At 45.6% G+C, this 12271-nt stretch overlaps 1 protein-coding gene across 1 annotated transcript; it reads left to right on the top strand.

The window, feature by feature from the left end:
- The first annotated feature begins 147 nt into the window (after positions 1–147).
- On the top strand, positions 148–4950 carry LOC123111038 (probable alpha,alpha-trehalose-phosphate synthase [UDP-forming] 7). Its single transcript, XM_044531716.1, has 3 exons — positions 148–2385; positions 3589–3862; positions 4243–4950. The coding sequence occupies exons 1-3, from the start codon at positions 374–376 to the stop codon at positions 4564–4566; spliced, it is 2610 nt and encodes an 869-aa protein (XP_044387651.1). The 5' UTR covers positions 148–373; the 3' UTR covers positions 4567–4950.
- The last annotated feature ends 7321 nt before the right edge of the window (positions 4951–12271 follow it).

A 12271-nucleotide genomic window follows, 5' to 3' on the forward strand; every position in this document is an offset into this window, starting at 1 on the left:
GCATTCCCGCATGTGTGCGTCGCCGCAGCTGCTGGCGGAGGCCTTCCACGTCGCCTCGTGAACACCGTCCGTCCGATCAGTCTCTGCGCGGCCCAGATGGAACGGACTTGCCTCTCCTTTTGCGAATAAAATATCTGCCCCGTTTGAGAGCTGCGTGTCGCACGCACCTCCCCCGTGCCCTCCTCCCTGGGCTCTCACCTAGCCCTCGTCACCTCCTGCACGCCGCATCTTCCGGCGCCGCTCCTAGGGCTCAGGCGGGGGAGGAGCATCGGGAGGATCGGGTCTGAGGCCAACTAGATTGGATTGGATCGATCCAGCTACTCGTTCGAGGCGGCGAGGGCACGAACGAGCGGGCTTCGATCGTCTCGCCACCATGTTCTCGCGATCCTACACCAACCTGCTCGATCTCGCCAATGGGAATCTCTCGGCACTCGACTACGGGGGTTCCAGCGGGGGTGGCGGCGGGCGGCCGCCGCGGCCGAGGCGGATGCAGAGGACGTTGACGACGCCGGGCACGCTGGCGGAGCTCGACGAGGAGCGCGCGGGGAGCGTAGCTTCGGACGTGCAGTCGTCGCTCGCCAACGACCGCATCATCGTTGTCGCCAATACGCTCCCCGTGCGCTGCGAGCGCCGACCCGACGGCCGCGGCTGGACCTTCTGCTGGGACGAAGACTCGCTCCTGCTCCACCTCCGCGACGGCCTCCCCGAGGACATGGAGGTCCTCTACGTCGGCTCCCTCCGCGCCGACGTGCCAGCCGCTGAGCAGGAAGACGTCGCGCAGGCGCTCCTCGACAGGTTCCGCTGCGTACCGGCCTTCCTCCCCAAGGACCTCTCCGACCGCTTCTACCACGGCTTCTGCAAGCAGACCCTGTGGCCGCTCTTCCACTACATGCTCCCCTTCACCTCCGACCACGGTGGCCGCTTCGACCGCTCCAACTGGGAGGCCTACGTCCTTGCGAACAAACTCTTCTCGCAGCGCGTCATCGAGGTCCTCAACCCCGACGACGACTACATCTGGATCCACGACTACCACCTCCTGGCGCTCCCCTCTTTCCTGCGCCGCCGATTCAACCGCCTCCGCATCGGATTCTTCCTGCACAGCCCATTCCCATCATCGGAGCTCTACCGTAGCCTGCCCGTCCGTGACGAGATCCTCAAATCCTTGCTCAACTGTGATCTCATTGGCTTCCATACCTTTGATTACGCCCGCCATTTCCTCTCTTGCTGCAGCCGCATGCTCGGAATCGAGTACCAATCCAAGAGAGGCTACATTGGGCTCGATTACTTTGGCCGCACTGTGGGGATAAAGATCATGCCTGTTGGGATTAACATGGTGCAGCTTAAATCGCAGCTCCAGCTTCCTGATCTCGAGTCGCGTGTTGCAGAGCTACGGAAGCAGTTTCATGGGAAGACTGTCTTGCTTGGTGTGGATGATCTGGACATATTCAAGGGGATTAACCTGAAGATTCTTGCGTTTGAGCATATGCTCAAGACACACCCAAAATGGCAGGGCCGAGCAGTGCTAGTGCAGATTGCAAACCCAAGGGGTGGTAGTGGGAAGGACGTGCAAGGATTAAAGGCTGAGATCGAGGAAAGTTGCACGAGGATTAATCAACAGTTTGGGCGGTCGGGGTATAGTCCTGTGGAGCTTGTTTATAGGACATTGTCGAGTGTGGAAAGGATGACATATTACACTCTGGCTGAGTGCGTCGTTGTTACTGCAGTGAGGGATGGGATGAACCTCACACCATATGAGTACATTGTGTGTAGACAGGGGATTCCTGGTTTGGATGGTGGTGATGCACCAAAGAGGAAAAGTATGCTAGTTGTGTCAGAATTCATAGGTTGCTCGCCATCATTGAGTGGAGCAATCCGGGTGAACCCTTGGAACATTGATACAACAGCAGAGGCAATGAACGAGTCCATTGCTTTGTCAGAGAATGAAAAGCAATTGCGCCATGAGAAGCATTATCGATATGTCTGCACACATGATGTTGCCTATTGGTCTAAGAGCTATATTCATGATCTGGAGAGAAGCTGCAGGGACCATTTTAGGAGGAGGTGCTGGGGTATTGGACTTGGATTTGGATTTAGAGTGGTTGCTCTAGACCGCAACTTCAAAAAGCTTACAGTGGATTCTATTGTTGCTGATTACAAGAAGTCGAACAGCAGGGTTATACTTCTGGACTATGATGGAACTCTAGTACCACAAACTACGATCAATCGAACTCCAAATGAGACTGTTGTTAACATCATGAATGCTCTTTGTGCTGATAAGAAGAATGTTGTTTTCATTGTAAGTGGAAGAGGTAGGAGTAGCCTTGAGAAGTGGTTCAACTCTTGCCCTGAGCTTGGCATTGCGGCTGAACATGGTTACTTTATGAGGTATGCTCTCACTTCATTTTCTTGAATTTTCAATTACGATTATTACTTTTTTTTAACATGTCTTGCATTGACTTTGCGCCTTCTGATACTTTCACTGGTACTTGTTTCCAGATTCAAGTATAAACAAATGCAAAATCAACCATATTTCAGACACTCACAAAAAAAATAGAGTTTTGTGTTTTATGGAAGTATTAACAATATTATGGCATATGACGTGGTGACATCATAGAACGATCATTTGAACAACAATTTAATTTCTCAGATCTTATGTTGTGGGGTACAGGATCATACCCCCATTGGTGTTCTGGGGACAGCAGATATCAATACATCATTCCGTGTAGACCCATTCCTTGGGTAAAAGTAACAACATGCATCATCAATTGTAAATTTGAATGTTGGTTCTGAAGGTATATCAGATATTGCCACATCAACATCATCCAGATCATCAGTAGGGGAGCCTACAAGTACTAAGAACATGACTAATATATTGACTTTACTTACATGAGGATGAAATTATAGTAGAAAAAAGCAGTATATGTTTGTGGACCAATTCAAGAGTTCACAAAATTAGAGGCTGTACCCTAATAGTTCTCATGTTAGCCATGAGTCATGCATTGAAGCTGTAACTCCGTAAGTGCTTAAGAAAAGGGAAGGCTTCTTGTATAGAGCTGTGATTACCATGAAGTCTCTTAAATCTATTTGGTTGCACTTTGCACTTATACTGTTAGGCATTTACCATGGATGGATTTTGTGCGGGAAACAGTGGGGGAGAACCCTACTGTCAATTTTTCTACTGAGTACTTACCATTGCATGAACATTCATGTGTCAACCTCATCGGGCTAAACTTGGATAGGGAAACTTTCTTTCGGTTAGGGTGAAGTAAGACCAGTATGCAGATGCAACTATACAACATGCTGATAAAAATTGGAAGATTTTTAGTACCATCAGTTGGTAGAAATTATTTCAGCAGCAACCATTAGGTGCAAGTCTCATAGCCCAGTCAAGCAGTAATACAGTGAATGTTGAACTATATAACAGCTGGGAGACAAGTGGAATCAGTTCTTCATCCTGCATATAATTAACACGTTCTTAATTTTCAGTTTGTGCCTCGTTTAATGTTATTCTTTGTATTCATGGGGTTAATTTGAATTGAAATATTCAGTTCTATGGCAAGTTTCATCTCAACAGCTATTCCTTGTCAGGCGAACCAGAGATGAGCAATGGCAAATAAATAACCAGTGCTCAGAGTTTGGATGGATGCAAATGGCTGAGCCAGTAATGAACCTGTATACAGAAGCTACTGATGGTTCGTATATCGAAACCAAAGAGAGTGCTTTGGTCTGGCACCACCAAGATGCTGACCCTGGTTTTGGATCTGCACAAGCAAAAGAAATGTTAGATCATTTGGAGAGTGTTCTTGCCAATGAGCCAGTCTCTGTGAAGAGTGGCCAACACATTGTAGAGGTTAAACCTCAGGTACTACTTTTCTCCATACATCATACATCTAGTATTTTGTAGTCCCTCAGAAGCAAAATACTGAATCTAGTATTGTGGAGATGAGCAAGCCATTATTTGTCAGTAGATGCTGATTTTCAGAGCAATATTATCTACCGTGACTAGGCCACAATAATATAGAATCTAATGTCTCATCTTTATGTGTTGTGATCCTCCACTTGTGATAGTGAATTTTGCATGCTAACTTGTGAGGGGCCTATATATAAGAGTTATATTGACAGTGAATGATATACTAGTTCATTAAACAAATCCTGGATTCTCTCTGGAAACTGATTTCTTGTCTGGCAACCATTTACTTGCTGCCTTCCCAGAGTTCATAAAATGCTTCTGTTGGATTGCAGAGTGTCAGCAAGGGATTTGTCGCGGAGAAGATCCTATCGATGCTGACAGAGAATAAAAGACAAGCAGATTTTGTCCTCTGCATAGGTGATGATCGATCAGATGAGGATATGTTTGAAGGAATAGCTGATATTATGAGGCGGAGCATTGTTGATCCCCAAACCTCGCTCTATGCCTGCACAGTCGGCCAGAAACCAAGCAAGGCCAAGTATTATTTGGATGATACTAATGATGTTTTGAACATGCTCGAGGCACTTGCAGATGTATCAGAGGAGGTTGGTTCACCAGAAGAATTGGAGATACTTTCTCCGTCGGAGGAGGCATGATGAAGTCGTGGATGCAGGAGATGTCGAAGAGCATATCTCATAGTCCATTGCAACCAGCAATCTTCTGTCTAAATTGAAGCCAAGTTCAGCTAGCTGGAATGCAACTTTAGCAATATACAGATAGTCAGATCAATGTCAATAACCTAGTGTTGGTCTAGTTTTGGTTTCTTTTACCGTTTGCCTTCTCGTAATTTTGGAGTATTTTTCACATTCTGTCTAGATAGAGAAATGACCTGGAGGAAAAAAAAATCCATGGTGGGTATCTTTTCTAGACTTCTTTTTTCTGTTAGTAGCAGGTAGTGTATGTAAGATTTGAGTGTTTCTGGAAGTTTATATACACTATAAGTCGAAAATAGTAGATGACCATTTGGGCCATTTTGCCTACTCCTACTTGCTCGAATATGCTAACGCTATGTTTGACCCATATTTTACTCCCTCCGTACCAAAGTACTTGTCGCCAACAGACAAAAATTAGTACACAAAGTTAATTTTACATTCAGACCCTCCAGATTTCAAAAAGTTCTCAGGCCGCACCCTCCGCCTCCCCCAGCTCTGCCTCCCCATAGCGCGATGCCTTTGCCTCCCTACCGGGCTGCTGCGCTCCAGGCCGTGAACCAGGCTGCTGCGCTCCAGGCCGTGAACCAGGCGCCGGCGAGCAGGCAGGCCGCGATCCAGTGTACTAGATCCACGCCGGCGCTCTTCTGCTGAGGAGGATGCATATCATGATCTTGAGTTAAATCAAGAAGAGGATGCACATGTTGATGCAAATGAAGATCATGATCATGAGTTAAATCAAGAAGAGGAAGATACATTTGTCAAAAAGAAGAAGAAGAGGAAGATGCACATGCACATGTTGATGCAAATCAAGATCATGCAGGCAACTTGAGTACACAACCAGAGATTTTTTTTTCTCTTTGAAATGGCAGTTATCCTGTATTCAGTAAGAAGAAAAGAGTTGCTCGGCTAATTTCGGAAAACCGAGCAAAAAACAGATTGCCAGTTAATTATGGAGAACCGGACAAAAACCATCACAACCATTGATCAGTACACATAAGATACCCCCCACACACCACTCGAGAGAGGGTCTCGTCAAGACAGCACACATGCATCATCGTCATCACTCCTCCCCTAGATTTGTGAACTTGCTCCATGTGTTGCAGGTGTTGATCAGCCAATAAGAAGAGAACTGCCATATGATCATAGATTTGTGCTTACGTCGCTGGAAGCACTGACCAAAGATAGAGAAATTGAGAAAAAGGACAAAGAGCTTGTTGCTAACCTTTTGCATACAAGTCTTGGAACTGTTGAGAGAATATGGAAACAAGCACATGATCAGATTGCAAAAGGTCAAGAAGCCGACGTTTCTAACATAAAAAAGAGTAGGTCACAAGGTCTAGGATGTCTATAATCCCGCTAAATAGATGAAGACACTCGGAGCTCTTTCTAGGTCTCCGGATGTTAGCTGCATAACATTGCACACAATGTTCAAGTGGGGCAAGCTAAAGCATCACACGAGCAGCTTTAAAGTCTTTACTCAAGCCAGCTAACAAGATAGCCACACTCAAGATTTGCATTTTCATGTTGGATGAAACAACATTGGAAAATGTCAGGTCTAGCTTGACATGAGCAGGATTGTACACATTGATGAGAAGTGGTTTGATATGTCAAAAAGAAAGTGCACCTATTATCTCCTTTCTGAACAAGAAGGCCCTTTGTGGATTGTTCAAAATAAGAACAATATAGGGAAGGTCATGTTCCTAACAACAATTGTCAAACCCACATATGGTGAAGATGGTTTTATAATCTTTGATTGTAAAAGTTAGAGTTTGGGCCTTTGTGAAAGAAACTCGAGATGCTTGAAGAAGTCAATAAGGGAAAGGGGTCTTTGGAACTCAAGTCAGCTACTAATATACATCTCAAATGTATCTATAATTTTTTATTTCTTCATGCTATTATAATATCACTTTCGAATATTTTTATAGTAATTTTTCTGGACTAACCTATTAATTCAGTGCACATTGTCAGTTGTTGTTTTCTGCATGTTTTCATCTTTTCAGAAAATCCATATCTACGGTGGTTAAAAAAACCAGGGATTTAATATGACTTTTTCCAAGACACGAAGAGTCTAGAAAGTGTCGAAAGCTGCCGAGGGGCCCACCCGCGTGGTTAGGCCGTGTGGGCCCCATGGGCACCGCCTTACGTTGTTTCTTCCACCCATAAATCCTACTCCCTCCGCCCCTCAACTTTAGTACAACTGCTGGGGAACGCGGTAATTTCAAAAAAAATTCCTACGATCACGCAAGATCTATCTAGGTGATGCATAGCAACGAGGGGGAGAGTGTGTCCACATACCCTCGTAGACCAAAAGCGGAAGCGTTAAGTAACGCGGTTGATGTAGTCGAACGTCTTCGCGATCCAACCGAACGCACGACACCTCCGCGATCTGCACACGTTCAGCTCGGTGACGTCCCTCGAACTCTAGATCCAGCTGAGGCCGAGGGAGAGTTCCGTCAGCACAACGGCTTGATGACGATGATGATGAAGTTACCGGCGCAGGGCTTCGCCTAAGCACTACGACGATATAACCGAGGTGGAAATCTGTGGAGGGGGGCACCGCACACGGCTAAAAGATCAACCTCATCAACTTGTGTATCTATGGGGTGTCCCCCTCCCCCGTATATAAAGGAGGAGAGGAGGGGGCCGGCCGGCCTCAAGGGGTGCGCCCAAGGGGGGGAGTCCTACTCCAAGTAGGAGTAGGTTCCCCCCTTTCCTAGTCCAACTAGGAGGAGAAGGAAGGGGAAGGAGAGAAGGAAAGGGGGGCCGCCCCCCCTAGTCCAATTCAGTTTGGGCTGGGGCGCGCCACACCTTGGCCTGGCTCCTCTCTTCCACCACTTGGCCCATGAGGCCCATTAACCCCCCGGGGGGTTCTGGTAACCCTCCGGTACTCCGGTTTTATCCGAAACTTCTCCGGAACACTTCCGGTGTCCGAATATAGCCGTCCAATATATCAATCTTTATGTCTCAACCATTTCGAGACTCCTCGTCATGTCCGTGATCTCATCCGGGACTCCGAACAACCTTCTGTACATCAAATCACATAAACTCATAATACCAATCGTCATCGAACGTTAAGCGTGCGGACCCTACAGGTTCAAGAACTATGTAGACATGACCGAGACACGTGTCTGGTCAATAACCAATAGCGGAACCTAGATGCTCATATTGGTTCCTACATATTCTATGAAGATCTTTATCGGTCAAACCGCATAACAACATACGTTGTTCCCTTTGTCATCGGTATGTTACTTGACCAAGACTCGATCGTCGGTATCATCATACCTAGTTCAATCTCGTTACCGGCAAGTCTCTTTACTCGTTCCGTAATACTCCATCCTGCAACTAACTCATTAGTCACAATGATTGCAAGGCTTATAGTGATGAGTATTACCGAGAGGGCCCAGAGATACCTCTCCGAAACACGAAGTGACAAATCCTAATCTCGATCTATGCCAACCCAACAAACACCTTCGGAGACACCTGTAGAGCACCTTTATAATCACCCATTTATGTTGTGACGTCTGGTAGCACACAAAGTGTTCCTCCGGTATTCGGGAGTTGCATAATCTCATAGTCTGAGGAACTTGTATAAGTCATGAACAAAGCAGTAGCAATGAAACTGACATGATCATAATGCTAAGCTAACGGATGGGTCATGTCCATCACATCATTCTCCTAATGATGTGATCCCATTCATCAAATGACAACACATGTATATGGTTAGGAAACATAACCATCTTTGATTAATGAGCTAGTCAAGTAGAGGCATACTAGGGACAATATGTTTTGTCTATGTATTCACACATGTAAGCATGAATAATAAACATTTATCATGAAATAAGGAAATAAATAATAACTTTATTATTGCCTCTAGGGCATATTTCCTTCAACAACTTTGTATTAAAGTGAGTACAAAGTTGAGGCACTTATTTTTGGACGAAGGGAGTATATTTCAAGAAACCCTTAGCAACATTTTTTTCATGATTTCTTCTGCCATCGCAAGTTTTCGTTCTGAGGAAATCCAACCTGGAGACCTATTCCAGCACCCTGCCGTAGGTGGAATCCATCATCAGAGCCATCTTCATGAACCTTGTTGGTTCATGTGTGAATAGTTTCCTTAGTACCTTAAGGTCCATGTAAGTAGCTAGATGACTATCACGCCCAATATGCGACCCTATCCAAAAGGAACTCGAAGGTCCCACCAAGGATAGACCCGCATATTGAGACACTTTTGCAAGGTGGATATCATTACATCAACATTACATAATAGATGGGGATACATACATAAGGCATACAATGCCGCACGAATACAACATCATAATACATCAGAGCACCATCCGACTACGAATGAAACACAAACAGAAACTCAAACGACATCCACCCTGCTAGCCCAGGCTGCCGACCTGGAACCTATCCCCTGATCGAAGAAGAAGCAGAAGAACTCCAAAACAAGTAAGCATCGCTCTCGCGTCATGATCATCGCACAACCTGTACCTGCAACTGTTGTTGTAGTAATCTGTGAGCCACGAGGACTCAGCAATCCCATTACCATGGGTATCAAGACTAGCAAAGCTTAATGGGAAAGGAAGGGGTAAAGTGGTGAGGTTGCAGCAGCGACTAAGCATATATGGTGGCTAACATACGCAAAAGAGAGCGAGAAGAGAAACAAGCGGAACGGTCGTCAACTAGTAATGATCAAGAGGTGATCCTGAACTCCTACTTACGTCAATCATAACACAGAAAACCGTGTTCACTTCCCGGACTCCGCCGAGAAGAGACCATCACGGCTACACACACAATTGATGCGTTTTAATTCGGATCTGGTGTCAAGTTATGTACAACCGGACATTAACAAATTCCCATCTGCCACATAACCGCGGGCACGGCTCTCGAAAGTTTATACCCTGCAGGGGTGTCCCAACTTAGCCCATGACAAGTTCTCGCGATCAACGAAGGAATAGACCTTCTCCCAGGCAGACCCGATCAGTCTCGGAATCCCGGTTTACAAGACATTTCGACAATGGTAAAACAAGACCAGCAAGACCGCCCGATGCGCCGACATCCCGATAGGAGCTGCACATATCTCGTTCTCGGGGCAACACCGGATAAGCTAAGCGTACAGGTACCGACGTAACCCAAGTTGCCAAGGGATGGTCCCGCACGGTGCTCTAGTTTGGACCAACACTTAGACAAGCATTGGCCCGGGGGGCTATAATAAAGATGACCCTTGGGTTAATTACTCCCAAGAGAAAAGTAGGTGGTGGTGAGGCAAATGGTAAAACCAAGGTTGGGCCTTGCTGGAGGAGTTTTATTCAAAGCGAACTGTCAGGGGGGTCCCATAAATCACCCGACCGCGTTAGGAACGCAAAATCCGGGAACATAACACCGGTATGACGGAAACTAGGGCGGCAAGAGTGGAACAAAACACCAGGCATAAGGCCGAGCCTTCCACCCTTTACCAAATATATAGATGCATTAATAATATAAGAGATATTGTGATATCCCAACATAACCCTGTCCACCATGGAGAAATCTTCAACTTCACCTGCAGCTAGCAACGCTATAAGAGGGGCTGAGCAAAGCGGGAACATAGCCAAACAACGGTTTGCTAGGAAGGGTGTCAAAGGTTAGAGGTTCATAGCAATTTGGGGAGGCTTGAAGAGCAAAAGATAGGTAGCGCAGCACAGCGATAGAACGAAGCAACTAGCATCGCAATGATAGTAGTGAGATCCAGGGTAGCGGTCATCTTGCCTGAAATCCCGCAAGGAAGAAGAACGAGTCCATGAAGAAGACGAACGGATGAAGCCGAACCAACCGTAGACGAACGAATCCTCACGATCGCAACGAAACAGGAACTAACAAGAAGAAGCACACAACATGGTAAACACACCACACATGAACAAGGCATGATGCACAACAAGCATGATGCATGACCAAGCTACATGAAGCTACTCATGGCAAGAGATGATGCAAACAAGAACAACACGTCAAGGCAAGTTTAAATGAGGCCGGAAACAACATATAACAATTCCGGTAAGTCCTCATATGCATATTTCAAAATTGGTCCAGAACTGAATAAACATTAAGTTGAAGTTGTTAAACAGTAAGTTAAAGAGCACCAAGAGGATCTACACAAAATTCTAGTCAAGTTACATATAAAGTTCATTTAATTCGGAGCTACGGCCTAGAAGATATGAGCAAAACAAGTCAAACATGGCATTGATGCAAAATGCATACAAACATCAAACAAACACCTCAAAACAAGGATGCAACATGATAATATGGAACTACATGCAATTCTAAGCAAGTTTCATATAGAGCACACTCAAAACGGAGCAACGGTTCAACAATCTGTCCAAAACAGCAACTAGGCATATTGCAAGCACCAAAACAACAAGCTACAACATCTCAACATAATAACAAAAGGCACGGGCATGAAGTACAGGTAAAGCATAACAAAACATGAACACTGAGCTACCTCCAGAAACAACTAGAACATGCTCAAAAAGACATGGAAAGTTTGCAAATAATAACAGTTTCAGACTTATCAGGAAATAACATCAGGTTGCAATGTTTAGAGCTATCAAACAACATGTTACAGGAACTTATCATGGAAAACAAAGGCATGGCATGAATCTACTAATTGCATAGAACAAAAGTCCCTTACTGACCATGAGCCAAAAAGGACCAGAAAATATGATGGCACCCATGTAAACATGGCAAGTTATATTACAGATTCAAACATGGCAGGAACAACAATAAGTAGGCATGTTGGTGAGCTTGAACCACTCACCACAGAGCAATACATGGCATGTCAAGGCAACCAACAGCAAGAAGGCATGTTTATGAAGCTAAGCATGGCAAGATCAAGGTCATAGGGTGCATGGATCACTAGAAAAGCATATGGCCAAAACTGAACTTAATGTAAACAGGCTGACAGCAACATTATTTAGCAACTTTGGAGCAAGATTACAATAAGCTACAGTAGTCTATAAATGCAACCAGGGGCATGAATGGATAGAGCAAGACATGTATAACAATTCATCCTTAGTGAACATCTCCAGATTATGCATAGAATAACTTGTGGAAGCAGGTTTACATAGCATCAAAACATAACAGAATCTGACAGGAAAACAACAACAGCAAGTACTCTCCTTAACAAGCTTGATGCACTCACTACACAAGTCACAAAAATACATGGATTGCACCTCTGAAAAGATGGCATTGCATAGATCAAAACACATTTAGATCTCAACCTCATAGGATGCACACATCAAACATGGCAAAAATGACAAATGAGCATGTTATAACAGTTCCAGCAGATTAACATCAACATGCACTCTTCCAACAGCATTTCGGGCATCAAGATGAGCTCAAATGAAAATGATGAAATGAGATGAAATGAAGTACTCGTTGAGACGAACAATTTGACATATCACACGCACGGAACGGAGCTACAAGTGCAGAGATGTGATGCGATGAACATGGCATGCTTATGCAAAAATCCTGAGCACTTAGTGGAATTCGGGGTCAACCTCGTGGATCCAGATCTGGGCGCGGATCGAGGCGGGGCCGGGCTCGCCGGAGCTGGGCGGCGCCGGCGACGAGGGAGGAGGCCGGAGAGGGCACCGGTGGCCGGGGTCGGGGC

The sequence above is a fragment of the Triticum aestivum genome, chromosome 5B (genome assembly GCF_018294505.1).
Source record: "Triticum aestivum cultivar Chinese Spring chromosome 5B, IWGSC CS RefSeq v2.1, whole genome shotgun sequence".
NCBI lineage: Eukaryota > Viridiplantae > Streptophyta > Magnoliopsida > Poales > Poaceae > Triticum > Triticum aestivum.

Coding starts and splice junctions, on each gene's coding strand:
- LOC123111038 (XM_044531716.1), top strand. CDS start 374: ATGTTCTCGCGATCCTACACCAACCTGCTCGATCTCGCCAATGGGAAT. Junction 2,386..3,588: donor GAACATGGTTACTTTATGAG/GTATGCTCTCAC, acceptor ATTCCTTGTCAG/GCGAACCAGAGATGAGCAAT. Junction 3,863..4,242: donor TTGTAGAGGTTAAACCTCAG/GTACTACTTTTC, acceptor GTTGGATTGCAG/AGTGTCAGCAAGGGATTTGT.